The 18,352-nt window shown below is 33.6% G+C and overlaps 2 protein-coding genes and 2 pseudogenes across 2 annotated transcripts; all 4 read right to left on the minus strand.

Annotated features, from left to right (window-relative positions):
* Nucleotides 1-14: 14 nt before the first annotated feature.
* On the minus strand, nt 15-4,245 carry LOC141703672 (uncharacterized; annotated as a pseudogene).
* A 297-nt stretch (nt 4,246-4,542) lies between these two features.
* LOC141703673 (uncharacterized) lies at nt 4,543-9,583 on the minus strand. The gene is made up of 8 exons (XM_074507120.1): nt 9,453-9,583; nt 7,742-7,891; nt 7,094-7,241; nt 6,554-6,643; nt 5,847-5,901; nt 5,602-5,724; nt 5,052-5,108; nt 4,543-4,956 (listed from the first exon to the last, which is right to left on the minus strand). The coding sequence occupies exons 1-8, from the start codon at nt 9,506-9,508 to the stop codon at nt 4,718-4,720; spliced, it is 918 nt and encodes a 305-aa protein (XP_074363221.1). The 5' UTR covers nt 9,509-9,583; the 3' UTR covers nt 4,543-4,717.
* A 2,477-nt stretch (nt 9,584-12,060) lies between these two features.
* Nucleotides 12,061-15,265, minus strand: LOC141703682 (pentatricopeptide repeat-containing protein At2g45350, chloroplastic-like; annotated as a pseudogene).
* Nucleotides 15,265-18,150, minus strand: LOC141703683 (small ribosomal subunit protein uS15-like). The gene is made up of 5 exons (XM_074507126.1): nt 18,018-18,150; nt 17,566-17,638; nt 16,947-17,085; nt 16,675-16,861; nt 15,265-15,451 (listed from the first exon to the last, which is right to left on the minus strand). The coding sequence occupies exons 1-5, from the start codon at nt 18,038-18,040 to the stop codon at nt 15,418-15,420; spliced, it is 456 nt and encodes a 151-aa protein (XP_074363227.1). The 5' UTR covers nt 18,041-18,150; the 3' UTR covers nt 15,265-15,417.
* Nucleotides 18,151-18,352: the final 202 nt, after the last annotated feature.

Below are 18,352 nucleotides of genomic sequence, written 5' to 3' on the forward strand. Positions count from 1 at the left end.
CTAACATATCCAACGTTGAGAATATGGCGTGGATTCCATTGATCCATATAAGGCGCTTCCTTGATCCTTAAAATGAACAACCTGTACATGTTTACTAATCAGTAAATGAGTTAAAGATTTAAATTAAATGAATATCATAAATTGAGGCAAACACTGTGAAAAGTTAAGAAAAAATGCTGATGCTGTACTTTAACATCCAATGGCATCCCTGGAACTGGCCAGCTCCTTCTGGCGGCGTCCAATTATATGTGGCACATGGCAAAAAGAGCACTGAAGCACCGCCGATCTTCTCTTCAAATGGTTGTTGTCGGGTAAACCTTTTTGTGTTGAAGGAAGGGTGAGATTTTACAACCCATGCTAGAGCTAGTTGATCTCCAAGCATCCGAGAAGCCTTCATGTATTTAGAACTATAAACTTGTAGGACCTCCTGCAAAAAAACCTTTGCCCTGCAACAAAAGTAACACAAAATAGTCCTCAAATTGGTGAGACGATAATTTTTAAGAGCAAAGAACAAGCCTTCCTAACTCCCTGGGCAAATAATCTTCAAGAGTACAATATTCGGACCCCGTGAATTCCCGCTTCTAATATGCTTAGAATAAACATTTCACAAACGAAAAAAAGACACTACTGTTTAAATTATAGTCAGCCCTTTGAGCTTATTGAGGGTGAAAATTATTTAACAAACAAATACATTGCTTAAACTCATTTTTGGCAAAGATATCTATTGGCATGCGGTTTAGGCCCATTTATCTATTTGCAGCATTCAGATATATTACAAATCAAGACAAACTTCCCCCCGAATATTGCTTTAAAATATGTGCACCACCTTCGAATTCCATCTTGGCTGCCCCTAACTGCAATGAATCCTGAATTTAGTGGTTGCTCTTTGTTGTTGCGAAATGTGAGGGCAAGATCAAAGAGTAGGTAGTCTTTGAATATTTGTCCCAGGTCGTCAACCACTGCTACATCAGAGTCGGTAAAGATGTAATGAGATATTTGGCCCGGAAACTGAGACTGCTCCTCAAGTTTTTGTTCTAAGAAAACCTACATATGAAAGAATTTGCACATTATTAAGATGAAAAACTAAAGATACTGCAATTTCACTATGAAACAACTTATGTCTGCAGTATTATGTGCTCGAAATGAACATGTGAAAGGCCAAATGGCAATTTGTATAAGTAACTAACCAACAACATATCCCTATGTACTGTGCTCTTACAATGTAAGACCTGATTCTTTGAAGCATCAACTTGTCACGCGAATATTCACCTTGAATTGGATATAGAGTGACCCTGTTTCTGTGCACTGGAATTGTAGAAGCTGGATCAGTGAGAATGAGTACACTGCTTTGGGGCATTGTCACCTACAATTGTAATTTACCTTTCAACTGAAGTAACAAACCCTCGGTACAAATAAAAACAATTTAAATGATATATGTAAAAAGTAAACAAGAAAATTCCAAAAATATGCAAGTGCATGAATACAGTCGTCAAATAACAGACTATAGATCCTCACAACAAAGTTACACCAATTTGAACGAGGAACCGGTGTCATGTAAAATAATAGATTTCATCATCCGCAACTTGAAACTTGTGATACTATTGCATCTATGGCTTTAATAGTAACATTGTAACCAGCTTGTTAAAGTAATTGCATAACACAGACAGCTACCATAATGTGCACAAACAAGTCGTGATAGTCTCCAAAATCAAAATAACCATTGCAAGTTGGGGCTGCAACAGGTCCATAGCATTAGTTGACTATTGCATAAAAGGAAAGGAAAAGATCAACGTGCAGCGCAAGATGCACAAATTCTGAACATTTTCTTTAACCATATACCCAGTGGATATATAGATGATACTCTGTAATCTACAAGACTACAACTATGTCAGAAGACTCAGAATCAGAACACATTATGATTTGTAAATATTGGTTCCAATACCATGTTTCGGTTTTATGAATTGCCCTAATAAGCATATCACACATCTTCTCACGTCTTATAAAATCAGAGTTTCTTTTCAAACAAATGCTGGAATTTAAATGTGGTTCCCGAACTGCATAGGATTATTCTTATGCAATTACCTCGATGAAACTAATAAACGTATCAGAACAGCCAACGATCGCTCAACCTTATTGTATGACTTGTTTCCAACAGAAACCTGTTCATTTGAACTACTTTTGACCAAGCTATCAACAGTAGAATTATAAGTGGTAAAGACAGTGACAAAGCTAATGCCATTCCCAAATTTCGAATTTCTTAAAGAGAATGAAAAGTGGGTCTTGTTAAGAGCTTTTGTGCCTGCAGTTAAACAAAGAGTCCTATCAAGAACTAGGGGCACATACACTACATATAAAGTATAAACAGTATGGACTTACACAGAAATAGGTATGCATGAGAATATTATATAGAATAAATAGATAATAATTTAAAGTTTTTGAATAGGCATTAATTATAGCAACCAAAAAGTTTAGGAACATAATTTTATATTAGAAGAAAATCCGTTTTAGAATTATATATATCTTTCTGATCCTTGTTTATAACTTATAAGCTATATAATGAACATGAAAAGGTAGCAAACCTATAAGTATTATATTAGTATCAAATTCAATTAACATAGTCGTCGTTACTTTACAGGACAGAAAACTAATGAAGAACTTAATGATATGTCATAGAAGTCCATAAAGAACAAAATTTTTCTTTAATCACCAATCAAGCAGTGAACACGTTCATATGATCAATTAATTTGAAGCTGATTGTCAAGCAAACTGCTCGAGATGTAACAAATGCAATACATCAAGAAGATGTAGAACCTTGGCATTGAAGTCGATCAAGCAAACCTTCTCCAGCAGCAGGTCCAAAAACTAAATGATCAAATTTCTTAGTCTGTCTCTGGTGCCGATGCTCTAGTTTTGGATCCTTGTGTAACTCTAAAACTGACAAATGTTGTTATTCAGCAGGTAGGTTTAAACTACAAACCGGTAAGCAATACAAAAAAAAGAACAATCACCAGAGATTATATGTGGAAACAGGAAAATGACAGGCAAAAGTAAGAGAAACCGACGCCATCCGCTGCACACTCTCATCCCAGGAGTCCTTATATGGAACTTGCTAACTCGAATTATCTCAAAAACAGAAAAAAATTTATACTTATCAGTCTTCTAATTATTTACATTTATACGCCCAAATAAGAAAACCAAGAGTGCAATCCAGAGAGCTACTATCTTCAGAGAGCTACTATCTTCATGTTCCAGCATATCATCTTTGTATTCAAATTAATTCAAAGTTGAGATAAACACAACAAATCTTACACGACATCACAACACAAAGATAGTCAATATATGCTACACAACCATTTAGTGAAATCATATTCTGGAGAATATGGTATAAAAATGTCCGACCTGAATGTTATAAAGAGAGACTAATTTAATCTATTCGGTCTTCAACTCTATAATTCCTCAATAAATATTGAGAACTCATGTAACACTTGTATATTACCAAACTTCCCTAATTTTACGACTCTCGTGGTTAGCATGATGCCAAGTGTCTAGTTGTTGTCCTTCAGGCTTCACCACGAAATAGCCATATACAAAAAATAAGCGCAAGGCTGCAAACGTCTATACTTCCCTAGACCAATCAACAAGAAGCCTGGTGCACCGGATACAACAACCATAACATCAATTAAAAAAGACTTCACCTACATAATTGCACTGCAACCCAGGTCACTACAATACCTAACTAAAAATTACAACACAGTGCAAAAACAATCAGCACCGCCCTTACAAAAACCAATTACCAAACACCCTCTAATTTACGACTTATCAGCAATTCATCAACACTAGTAATTTACATTATAGCTAATCAATTCCACCGCAAAATTCGAAAGCTTCAAAATTTACTTACATATGAACGCCTCACAATTTCAAGAACATGGTAAGTGGCAAAAACAAATTTACAGCATCACTTCATCACTAAACAACACAACAAACAAAATGGGGTTCATCTAATTAACTCAAATAATGAATCATATTAAAGGGTCATGTCATATACACACAAACATACATATAATCTTGAAGATTCAAATTGAAAAGAAACAATTTCAAGAACATATAAACACATATATAATCAATAAACAACAAAAAGAATCAAATGGGGTTATATTAATTGCTTACAAGATTGTAATTGAGTGCTTAACAATGCAAGAATGCGAGATGGATTCAAGATTCAACGGGGAATTTAATTCTTTCACTTAAAGGTTGGATTTTTAGTGTTTGGGTGTAGAGAATTATGTGAAATACCCATTTTACCCTTGAGAATTTCTTGCATTTTCCCTACAAATAATGCAAGGAAATATTTTTTTTATTAAAAAGTGGTTTGCTAATCCAATAATTTTTAATAGAAAAATCAATATGTTACTTTTAAATTAGTTGTTTTTTCTTTTTTCTTTTTATTATTTTTTTGGGATTGTAAGCACTTGAGGAAATTAAAAACTCAAGTACACCTGAGTTGCAATTTACTTGTTTTATCAGAGTGAAAAAGGAGTGTCAAATGTCAATATGCTAAGATGTGATTGTAAACTCATAGTACTAACAGCTTGAGAAAACATAAGGAGAGCCATCTGATATGGACACATTTTTTACAGTTACAACTTTTTTTTAATATAATGCTACATTAAACTGAAGATGGGTTCGATCCTCCCTAACTTATGTTCTTGTATGTTTAAAGTTCTTGATCTTGGTATACATCATTCATCTTGTTACACGGAGGCCTTTCAAGCTTAGCACCTGTTTTTATTGCGAGTTTCTGCATTCCCGTCACAAGGTCTTCATCTTTTCCGACATAAAGCAGCTGTCTACCTGGCCGTGATTCAATCCTCTCAAAGTACTTAACTGGAATAACGCCATTAAAACCTTCGGTCAACACAACCTTGTTTTCCGAAAAGTAAAGTTCCATTCCCTCTGCAGAAATAAACATGATACAAAATAAAGAATTAGAAAACTTTGCGGCTGTTTATTACTATAGCATAAACTTAGTACTGATGCTTTTCAATTACCTTCCAGTGCTTTCTTGACATCAAGGAAGATCAAGATATTCACATTTTCTCTCATACCTAGAGCATTGCAGAAACGTAAATTAGATAAAACGTAAGAGGAAATCACGGCGCACAGACTCTTATTTAGCACTGGCACAGCATCAACAATGTCTAATAGGAGACGCATACAATGCTAAAAAATTTGACAAATTTATGTTTGTTCAAGCCATGATCGTCGCTAAACTTTTCCTCAGAAAAGGTTAGAACCAAAGCTATTATCCGCAGTTTATACCACAATTGGGTTATAAGTAGATGCAAATTAATATTTACTCATAATCTGAATATTCCTATTTCAGGCATGTTTTATATCTTGGGGTTGGAGATACTATTTCAGGCATGTTTTATAGAGAAGACTCATTCAAGGAATTCTGTATTGATATTAACTTTTTGTTTCCTTTCCATTTATGCTCCCCCAATCTCAGGTGTTTCTACCTCTTTAAAACTGTTTAAAGGTACAAAATTAAGTCGGGTGCAATAACTTATAAGTAAACAAATTATACACTAGTCTTACCACTAATTACGTCACTATCCTTTGGCAAGCCACAAGCAAAATGAATATGCAATCGTTTCATGCATTTGAGACCATGCTCCAAGATTGATGGTAAGTTCTCCCTGTATGTCCCATGCACACAAACTGCGCACGTCAAGAAGGAAAACAAAGCATTAAAGCAACTAGAATAAGTTGAAAAATGGTTTAGTTACTTAACAGAAACAAAAAACGCATCAACTATAGCAGAAAAAGTAAAAACTACTTACCTGGAACTTCTTCAGCTGAAATAATTGGTTTCAATAGAGATTCAGTTTTAACTGCCTGCAAAGAAAACCGATTCCAAATATATATTTTAATGAAAATGGATGCTCAACCAAAGATAAGTAAACACATGACTGTTGAATCAAGAAAGGATCAAAGTGATTTATATTACAGCAATGCCATCATCACTACACAAAAGTAGAGGTGACAATTTTAATTTTGGTTAGCCTATGTGTGCATCATCTTGTCCTTAAGTTTGATATGCCCAACCAGTCAGAATATCAAGATAATGAAAAAAATGAAGTTGCTTTATGGCATGAGAAAGATCACTCTACCAAGTAGGAATCAGTTGCAACATCAAGAAGAGAGATAAAAACAAAAAACTGTAATAAAGAGTCTGCAGTAAACTATGCTATACACAAATTACTTCCGGATAACAAAAATTACTGCAAAAGAAAACAGAGACAGACTACTTCCCAAAAAAAGGATAATTACAATATACATGAGAAGTCGCTCGGATTTGCAGCTAGAGAAGTTTTGGGTAAACAGAAGAAGTTTGGCAAGTTACAATTTAATAGTAACATAGGTTATTTTAAAAGACCAATAAGCTTATCCGCTTGAAATATCAAATCTAACTCAAGGGTAAGAGAAAAAAGGGTAATCGGATTATAAAACTGTAACAAACAATACAACTGTAAGAAAGCCCATGTACCTTCAGTGTATGTCCTTGGTTCGCACGTACAAAAAGCTCTCCATTTTCTTCCACTAGGCTAAATCGCTGCTTATTATCAGCTATCACTGCCTAAGAAACAAGTAAAGAGTAGATCGATCAACCTTCGGTGATAATATTTATGAGAATGCCAGATCAAAGAAGTGTGATATGTGATATAGTAAATGAGGGTGTGCAGAAGATATTAATATCCCACCGAGAAAGTTAGAGAAGCTAATCCAGATTACTCGACTTCAACAACATTATACATGACAAGACTATAACCGTACAAGTAGCTCTACAGTTTTCTCTCTTGTTATATTCAACTAGTAGAGTTAAGTATTTAAAATAAACCAACCAACAGTAGAAGTAATACTGAAAGAAAAGGAGACGTAATTAAATACCAAAGGACGTGCAAATACCGAACATCATGATGTCTATGAGAATAAGACAAGGATTACAAAACCTTGAGTATCAATAATAATGACAGTTGGCTAGTAAAATTAAGAAGGCATTATAACATAAGAAAGTTCGCATTCATACCTTCCTCACATCAGCAATAGTATGTGAATTTAATGGAATATTGGCCACTGTCTGAAGATTCAGCTTTAACAAATCCTGAACTTTAACATACCCATCACTCCTTATATCCAGGTTAAATTTAGAAGCCGTATGACGCAAAATCCATGTCCTGCAATTATCAAAAATGCAGATACAGAGGACTTGGATTTTCGAAAATTAAACAATTCGATACAAGGGGGAGGGGAATATCCAACAAAATAAAACCCACACCCACCCGTGACACCAGTTCATGTTGAATGTTTATGCTTCCAAAACTAAATAACAGCAAGTAATGAATAACAGTATCAAAGAAACTATTTCAATACTCTTAGCTTAGAGCAAAAAAAATAATAGTAGCGCTGTTCATGTTTACTTCTTTCCATCAATTTTTTTTTTTAATCTTGTGCTTGTTTATTTAAGATTTAAATTATCTAACAGAAAATCCATTTGCTTGTTCAACTTTGTCCAACTGCACCCAACAACAGATAGAAGAATCACTATCAAGATCCTTCAATAGCACAAACAGAATCCAAACTTACATATTTGGAAACAACATATAATTCAAATACTCCTATCAAAAGAATGAAAAAAGAAATAAGAAAAAAGAGAAGCGAAGTTGAAGACACATACATAAGCCTTCCAAGAGAATCAATCTTATCTGGAGTAAAAGCACCGCCTCCACTATATCCCCTGCTACCACCACCACGTCCCCTGCTACCACCACCACGTCCCCAGCTACTACCTCTCGTATAGGAACTCCGTCCCCTATTACCACCTCCACTGCAATTCAGACGTTTCATATAATAGTTTATAGATTAGAAGGATTGAAACTTTCAGACTATTAAACATTACAGCAAAAACCTATAAATTTTAAATTGCAAAAGACAATAAATTGCTAGGAAATTATTATACAACTACCTCTTTTAACATAGATTAAATCAACCTAAAGATTACCAATTTGATTTACCGGAGATTGAGAATGTAAGAAAACAAAAATAAGACCTTTCGTAGTAGTATCAAAGTTTACAACAGCAACATAATATTAATTACATAAAAAGGCAATGGAAGAATATAAGTAAACCTGCCCTAATCAACCTGAATGAAAACATCCTAAAGTCAACAAATGATTTTCAATAGCTGGAGATCAAGAATGAAAGAGACTAGAATGATCGAAACTATGACTTTCTCAGTATTACATTCTAGTAAGTAGTATAATAGCAACTTTGACATAATCAAGGAATACAAAAGCTTTAAAGGGATTTGGTGAAATGTGTAAACACGGAGAAAGAAAGCAGTCCAACAATTTGCATGCTTTCTTAGTTATACGAGGACGGTAAACAATTGATTATTTGTTTCAAATGTAGAGGCACTAATAGGGTCTTTGCTCTTTTACAACCCTACAACTTGAATCTAATGCAATTCTAAGTTAAAACTAACTTATTTGTCATGTTTGTCAAAGGACAACTTATAAAAGGTGTTAACAACTACAGCTACCCACATCACCATAAATTAAAACAACCTTAAAAATCCAATCTTTTCAGTAACTAAATATCAAGAAAGCAAGAGAAAAACATAAAGATTAAAACTTTACGACTAAAAAACAACCCTTGTCTTGCAACACATACAATTGCCAAGAGAACACAACAAAAGTTCTTAAAACTAAAAACTACAGCTATACACATCACCATAAATTAAAACACACTTAAAAATCCAATCTTTACAAAATCTAAATATCAACAAAGCAACAAAAAGCATAAAAATTGAAACTTTAAGACCAAAAAAAACAACCCTTGTCTTGCAACACATACAATTGCCAAAAAAACATAACAAAAGTTCTTGAAAATAAAAACTACAGCTACCCACATCACCATAATTCAAAACAACCTTAAAAATCCAATCGTTACAAAATCTAAATATCAACAAAGCAACAAAAGCATAAAAATTGAAACTTTAAGCCCAAAAAAACAACCCTTGTCTTGCAACACATACAATTGCCAAGAAAACACAATAAAAGTTCTTAAAAACTAAAAACTACAGCTACCCACATCACCATAAATTAAAACAAGCTTAAAAAAACCAATCTTTACAAAAACTAAATATCAACAAAGCAACAAAAAGCATAAAGATTGAAACTTTAACACTAAAACAAACAACCCTTGTTTTGCAACACATACAATTGCCAAGAAAACACAACAAAAGTTCTTAAAAACTAAAAACTACAGCTACCCACATCACCATAAATTAAAACAACCTTAAAAAAATCCAATCTTTACAAAAACTAAATATCAAGAAATCAAGAAAAAGCATAAAGATTGAAACTTTAAGATGAAAGAACACAAACCTTGTTGAGTTAGAACAGGAAGAGGAAGCTTGTGTTCTATTGTTGTTGTTGTCCATGGGAAAATTTAGGGTTTGAAAATATTTGGACAATGAAAACGAGGAACGCAAGTACAACTACTGGCAGTGTAAGAAGGTAGCGAAAATACAGCAGCTTGCCACATCTGGTTTTTTATTTAATTTCTCGTTTTGGGACAAAAAATAGTACAAATATAAAAAAATTAAAAATATTCAAGCCCAATAATAGTGTATGAATATGAACTATGAAGCAATATATATGTGAGTACTTGAGTTGGGTTATCAGGTATGTTGTGTCGGTTTATTGCTTCTTGTTTTTGGGTTCTTGTATTTGTGTTTTGTTAAATAAAATTTTTAATCAATTTTAATATAATGAGTTGAGTTAATTGAACAAGGTAAAGAGTAATTATTGAATAAAATAAATTTGAATTGACATAAGTTTTTTTTTAAATAAAAGTGATATAAGTTAAATTCGAATATAAAATACAATCTCATTAAATCAGTCGAATCACCTTTTTTAATTGTTATGGTACTCGAAATTAGCCGCTTTTATTTAAGAAAAATGGGTATTTTTTTTTAAATTAAAGTGACATAAGTTAAATTCGAATATAAAATATAGTTTTATTAAAACAAAGCACTTTTTTTTACTGGTGATGGTACTTGAAATTAGCTCCTTTTATCTTAAAGAAAATTGCAATTTGCACCCTCTTATTTTGTTTCAAAAACAAATGTGTATCAATAGTATCGGAAACTCAGTTTGCACCTCTCAACTTCAACCCGCCAATTCAGAAAGCACCCTTTCGACGGTTATTATTAAAAAAGTAAGGGGTAGAATGGGAATTTCAGTAAAATATTAACTAAACTATTTTTTTATTTTTCAGATTATATTAAAAATTGAATTTATTATTATAACTATAAAATAATATCTTTAAATTTTTGAATAATATTATATAGTTGAGTTTTGAATTTTAGTAATATTATTAATGCCAAAAATTATATAATTCTACCAAAATTAAATTCAAAATAATTTTTTTATATATATTTTATATATATTTAATTTAATGTAATTATTTCATTTTAAAGTCTTTAACGTCGTTATGATTTTAAAGTGCATTTAATGAAAATATTCTGATCAATATTAATATTTAATATACAAGAAATCATTTTTATAAATATTTTAACTTATTTTTGAAATTCTAACTAAAATTTATTTATATTTTAAAATAAAGTTCCCTTTTTACCCCTTATTATTTTAATTATAATCTGCAAAATGATGCATACTGGATTAGTAAATTGAAGTTGAGGGGTGCAAGTTGTATTTCCGAAAGTTCTGATACAAAATTGTTTTTTTCAACTTTGTTTGAGTGTGCAAATTGCAATTTTCTCTTTATCTTAAGAAAAGTGGGTAAATCGTAATTTTTTAAAATTATAAAATAATAATAATATAATAATAATAAAAATAATAATAATAAGATCAAGTTTTTGACAATTACACTAGTTTGTAAAAAAATAATGGCTCTTAGAACTTAAATACATTAATATTCTGATGTTTTTTTTACAAGGCTTATAGGTTATAGCAGGATCTAGTAACGAATTATCCACTTCAGTTATTCAAGCTCTAATATTCTGAATTCAGTAGAAACGAAATTACATTTGGAAGGATTGGAATTTGATTCAATTTGGTAAGATTCAAATATGAGCACAACTCTGAACAAAATTTATACCAAATTAAATAAGGGGATTACAAGTCTAAACTCTCCACCCTCTCATAGTCTCATGTCTGTGGAGACTTGCTATTCAATCACCAGAACATTTGGACCAATAATGCTTCACAGGTTCTCAGATGCAGCAGCAAAATGCATTTAAACAATAAACATCATTCGAAACACCAGATATGTTTATAACATCCTTAGAACAACTCAGAGTCTTAGATGGAAAAATGACAATTCTACAATGCTTAAATGTTAAGTCTCACTTTGGAGTTTTCAAAACCATGAGTTTCAAAATCCAACTTCCAAACCAATTTATCCTTTCTACGACCACGAGCAGACGTCCTGACGGTGGTTGATTAACTGCAAGGAGACATAAATCCAACTGAGACAGATCTTATGACCACATTTCTTTGTGAAAATTTAAAGGGCAGAACATTGAAGCACTATATAATCAATACCTGCAACTTGGACTCAACCTAAACTTGGAGCCCTTGTCCTTTCTATTGCTTATCAAATGCTTCCTGCTTCCTGCTTCCTGATTGCAGCTGATTTTCTCGACTATGCATATGACCCATGCCTGGGAGAGGTATACTTATTCCTTATAGTTCTCATTACACTTAAGATTCAACTTAATAAAGCAACCGATACTAAAACCAGATGTACTTGGTAAAATGAGATCATTATTAGTAAAGGCCTAAAAGGTTGAGGCAATGGCAGATTTTACCGCCACATGTTCTTTATGAAAATTTGAAGGCAGAACATCGAAGCACTATATATTTAATACCTGCTCAGCTGCTCCCCTCTATCATCTGGACCCTCAGGTTATTCAGGCTCATTTGGGACAGTGCTCAATGAATTCTTATGAAAAGATAAACAAAAATTAGAAGGATTGTGCTTGGATTAATACCGTGTTTGCAACCAGTTCCCAGTTACATCAGTATTTACAACATGATATCTCTGAGTTAATCGTGTGCCATTTGTCTAACGAGGAATATATTTCCTGTACTTGAGGATGCGATCTGTCCCCCACGAGGAACTCATGAACAGCTCCCTCGAGTTCAATCCAGCTACAACCTGGAACTTTTTCAATTTCTCTTTCTTTCATTCTTGTCCTAACATTTCTTACACAATCCCACATACTGAAACTAGCATACATATTGGATAGAAGAACGTATGAACCTGAATTATGAGGATCCCTCTGAATCAGATACTTGGCCACCGGCTCTCCAATATTTAAATTTTCATGACTTTTACAAGCACTAAGCAGAGTTCTCCAAACCACATCATTTGGCTCAATTGGCATTTCCTGTATAAACCTTGCAGCTTCTTCTACGTACCCTGCTCGGCCAAGTATGTCAACCATGCATCCATAATGTTGTAGTTTAGGTTCTAACTTGTGAATTCTTCTCATTATCTCAAAACATATCATGCCTTCTTTAACCATGCCAGAATGGCCACAAGCATTCAGAACTCCGATGAATGTAATGTCATCTGGTTGTACACAGAGCCTCTCCATTTCAATGAACAAACCAAATGCTACTTCGCCTAATCCATGGATTGCCAACCCACCAATCACAGCATTCCAATGATCAACACTTCTCTCTTTTATATTCTCAAAAACTTGTATAGCGATCTCTATGCTGCCAGATTTTGCATACATGTCGATAAGGGCTACACCAAGTTTTCCCTCAACAACAAAACCATTTTTCTCCAAGTACTGATGCACTGCAATTCCTTCCTTAATGTTTCCTAATTGTGCAATTGCTGAAAGAGCAATCACCAAGGTTGTACGATCAGGACAAAACTTTCTTTCGCGTAACATATCATGAAACAATTCTAAAGCTTCCTTAAAATACCCATTCTGAACATACCCCGCCACCATGACATTACACGAAACTACATCCCTCTCACCCATATCATCAAACAAACCCCTAGCAACATCAACACAACCTAATCTTCCATACCCATCTATCATATTAGCCCAACTAATCACATCCCTTTTCGGCATTCTCCTAAACAAATCATAACCAACTTCCATCTTCCCACATTTAGCACAACAATCAAGCATCAAATTCCACGAAATCAAGTCCCTCTCCGGCATTCCCTTAAACAACTCCCAAGCACTCTCAAACCTATCCACATACCCACAAATCATACAATTCCAAGAAACCACATTCCTCAACTCACCGGCATGGAATCAAACACCTCCCTCCCCAACTCCACCTTCCCATTCTTAACATATCCATCAATCATCGAATTAAATGAAACAGAATCTCTAACTACCATCTTATCAAAAACTTGCCTACCAAACTCAACAAGGCCACATTTACAGTACATACAAATCAAACAATTCTCCACAACCAACTCTCCCTTAAATCCAACCTTCCTCAACACTCCATGAATCATCACCCCTTCATTCCCCACCCCCATCCTACAACAAGCCTTCAACACCAAAGAAACCGAAAACTTATCGAAAAAAACACCCTTCTCAAGCATCAAACAGAACAACACAACAGCCTCAACAGGCTCATCACCATGAGAAAAACACTTCAAAACCAAATTCCAAACAAAAGGGTCACCATCAGTTCTAAAATTCAACACATAACGAGCAAATTTAATGAGTGGAGTGTAATGTGCAGAAGTGAAACTTAAAATGAGCTTTGTAGTAAAACAAGAATGTTTTATAAGACCTGTAGTTAGAAGTCTTGCATGGAGTTGGTTTATGTCTGCTTGTGTCTTGCAGTAAGGGAAGAGTGTAGTTGTGGAGTGTATTGAGTTCCATGGTTGGTTCAAATTTGCACAGAGATTCATAAAATTTTGAAGATTTTATTACAAGTGAGTTGAAGCTAGAAACTAGAGATTCCTGTAAGAGAAGATAAAGCTGGGTCCAGAGTCCATACCACCTGTATATACGATAAATTGCCAGTGTTGTAAAAATAAAAATCGGGAAAAATTGGTAGAACTACTGATTTGGGATTAATTAAAAATTCGCGATTAATCGGAACAATTAATCACACTAAAAATCAGATATATTATAATATTAGATTATATTTAATATATTATTATGATTATATTAGTTATTTATCAACAAATATATATTTATTATATCATTATTTCTATAATTATTCATATTTAAATTAATATAGTATTTTAATTTTAATAAATAATTATATATACTCCAATAAAAAAAATTCGCAAGAATTAATCGTATTTCAAAAATCAAATCAGTCGGGTAATTTGCAGAGGATTAATCGGTTGAATCGGGGATTTTTGAACACTTAAAATTGCATCTTAGATTTTTCACTTTTTTGCCTGATAATTTTTTTTTGTCGCAGCCTGATAATTTATATTTCTTTCGGTAACGATATGGTTCGATTTTTTGCTTGTCAATTTGATCAGAAATTTTAATTGCTCTCTAGCAATTTTAAACTGATGTGTTTGAAATTATTTGATATATTTTTACAATTTTTACGATTCTGTATTACATGTGATTTTTTGGGTCAAAATTTTGTCAATTTGAACATAAAAATATAAAGCTGGACAGTTATTTTCGAACAAAAGAATCAAAATTTTATGTTTTGTTAGTATGGATTATAAATATAATAATTTCGATTTTTTTACTATCATATGCACATGATAAGCGCAGAAACTTATATTTTAAGCTACTTTATCTGTGGAGTTGATGTGAATACGGAGAGTCTACCACTATTATAAAGAAGAAACCAATGAAAATTGGCTTAATTCCTTGTGGGCACGTAATAGAAAAACCGTAAGAATTTTTATGGTATTAAGTACAAAATATCTATCACTAATCAAATATGGGCGAGCATGTTAGTATGTACTATGTAGTATGTAGTGTATATCAAAAAATTCAATGAAGACACGTCTTTTTATATGTGTTTAAGGTACTTAATACAATCTGCAAAGAAGCGATTGTAATCTATAATACGCTTACCTATGTATATTGCGGAGACAGGAGAGAGCAGAGAGCATATATGAATCTTATGCATCATCTCTAGAAGTTCTAGCATATGCATCGAGTTCTTAGACTGATAATGCTTCAAAATGGTTAACAGGAACGACAACTTCAGCAAAATTCAGAACGTTGAATATATTTATTATATCCTTAGAACAACTCTAGTCCTACACGAAACATCAAAATCCTAAAATGCGTAGATATCAAGTCCCACAAAAAAAACATAATTTCCAAATCCCAACTTCTAAACAAAATTTTCCTGTCTATGCCACAAGAGTACTGGCGGTGGTTGACTCGCTGCAAGGAGAAATAAATCCAAGTGAGAAAGCATTGGATAAAGGGTCAGGTAGAAAATTATACAGATACCATGTCCCATTAACTATATTAATTTTGAATGTTTCAAATAGAAATAAGCTACAGTGGATTAAGTAATAGAAAGATGAAACTAATGGAGGGAATTGAGCTACAAGACACGAAAGAAAGATGTGGTGCAGTAAAAGGATTGCTAAAAACATTAGACCAACTTTACTAATTTCAACATGCTTCGCCAGTAGCACATTTTCTGGTGCATTCATTCTTATCTAAGAAGCAAGGACACGGGTGCGGGAGTGCATAATGCGGTGCATTCGACAAATCTAATAATATGGGGATTCTGGTTTGGGGGGGGCACGTCTTACAAAAATTAATTTTTTACAAATATTTCATGTTAATCAAATTAAAACCTATTAACAAAACCAAAAATTGAGAATAATTTATTAATCTGAAACACAAAAAAAAACAAGTAAAATATTTTAGTTTATGCAGAAATGAATATGAGACTTGATAAATTTGTAATAACTAATATACATGGATCCTTAATTTTGTGAAATAGTTTGTTGACATAGATTTGGACAATAAGTTCTGAAAATAATTTTTCAAATTAGTATTTTCAAAGAATCAATGTGTCCGATACGAGGATACGTGTGTCCAAGTATCCGACACGGGGACTCGGCACGTGACCCAAGTATCCCTGCTTCTTAAGCTCTTATAGACTCACAAACTACTTTCACAGAACATAACAAATTCTAGTGATAAGCTTCTATCGACGTCAGAACAAAACAGAACTTGGCAAATTTGCTATACACAAGCGGTAATATGTAGTTATCATCCTAAAAACCATTATAACAGGAAACCCATTCCTTGACTTTTTTTTCATGGTAACAAGCATATTCTGTCTAAGATTTCATAAACATGGAAGATACATCTTGTAGATAAACTAAAGCAAGAATGCAATAATTGAAGTTTGGCAACAACTTAATCTAATGAAAACAAAGATATTAACATTATTTCTAAATCCATGACAAAGAAAACACCCAAAAGAAGTTTATCAATAAAAAGATTATATGTTTGTTCTAGATGTTTTATTTCCCTTCACATTTTCAGCTAAAATTGACATACTTAAGTAACTCACAGAACACCAAGAGAAAAACAAGCAGATTTGAAAAGAAGTTACACTGCATTAGAAAAATTCTACAACTTACTATTTCCAGACGGGAGGAAGCTTCTTGGTCTTCTTGTAGTACCGAGCAAGTCTATGAATCCTGCTCTCAACGAGAATCAACCTAAACTTAGAGTCCTTGTCCTTTCTGTTCCTTTCTAAATGCTTCCTGATAGCAACTGCTTTCTTGATGAGGTGGTAAAGGTCCTCAGGAATTTCAGGAGCAAGCCCTAGGCATTCATAAGAAACAAAGAATTTTATAAGCCTGATTAATTGAAAACAGAATAGCATTCAACATAAAAGAATAACAAGTACCATGTGCTTTGAGTATGCGCAAAATCTTGTTTCCAGTTACACTCTTCACTTGAGCAATCCCATGAGAATCACGAAGAATCACACCAATTTGAGATGGTGTAAGACCCTTCTTTGCAAACTTGCATATATTGTCATCAACCTATAATCAAGCAGACATTAAATTTCAAACACGTATTACTAATCGTAGAAAAAACGAAATGAGGAAATTATCATTTCAACAGAACTACCTACAAAAACTACGGCTATCTTTTGCTTATAAACATAGGCATTTGAACAATACATTTCGCACATTAACACTAAAACCTAACTCGCAATCTAAAGTAATTTAGTATGGGAGTATGTTCAGTGCACTAAATACGACAACTCTAATATACTCCACTGCATTGACGCTACATTGCAAAATGAAAACATTACTGCCAAGTAGAATCTACACTATAATTTTTTTATATAAATAACGATTTCACGTCTTGATAATTACAGGTTCAATTCAAACTTTAATTTTGAAACTGGTCCTACAACATTTTAATCAAATTAAGGATAAATATCGAAACATGTATAGAAGTATTTAAAACAAAAAATAAGCAAAAAGAAATGTAATAATAGAATAATATATACATACATCTTGAGGAGAGATTTTCAACCAGCTAGGTGGAGTTCTCTTGTAAGGCGGAGCTGAAGCTGAGATACCCTTACTGTTTTACAATCATCAAATATTACTTTAATTAAACATGAGAGAGAGAGATAAAAAGAGAGAAAGAGAGGGAGAGAGAGATAGGAGAGAAGGAGAGGGGGAGAGGGATGGAAGGAGAGAGAGAGAGGGAGAGAGGGAGGAGAGAGAGAGGGGGAGGAGAGGGTGAGAGGGATAGGAGAGAGAGAGAGAGGGAGGGGAAGAGAGAGCGGGAGAGAGAGGGAGGAGGGAGGAGGAGAGAGAGAAGGGGGAGGAGAGAGAGAGGGGGAGGAGAGAGAGAGCGGGAGGGAGGGAGGAGCGAGGGAGAGAGAGAGAGAGGGGGGGACAGAGAGAGCGAGGGAGGGAGGGAGGGAGGGAGGGAGAGAGAGAGAGAGAGAGATTACCCTCTACTGTGCATACGACCCATGGCGACGGCGGTGAGAAGAGTGAGGTTGAAGCTCTTAAGGGCGATTAATTGGGGAGATTTAGACTAGGGTTTGTGTGTATATGATGAGTGATGACAGGGGGATGCATTTTGGGCTTTTGTATATCCTAATCATGGGCTCTACCATATATCCTAATTTTAGGTCCAAACTGTATTTCATTCCTCAGCGGCACCGAGACTTCCCGGATGCATGTCTATATTTTATCAAAACCCATGCCTAAATAACTTAAATATAATAAAATTTAATAAATAATTATTATACTAATATACAGGAAATTTGAATACAAAATTAAA

The sequence above is a fragment of the Apium graveolens genome, unplaced genomic scaffold (genome assembly GCF_009905375.1).
Source record: "Apium graveolens cultivar Ventura unplaced genomic scaffold, ASM990537v1 ctg6980, whole genome shotgun sequence".
NCBI classification, from domain to species: domain Eukaryota; kingdom Viridiplantae; phylum Streptophyta; class Magnoliopsida; order Apiales; family Apiaceae; genus Apium; species Apium graveolens.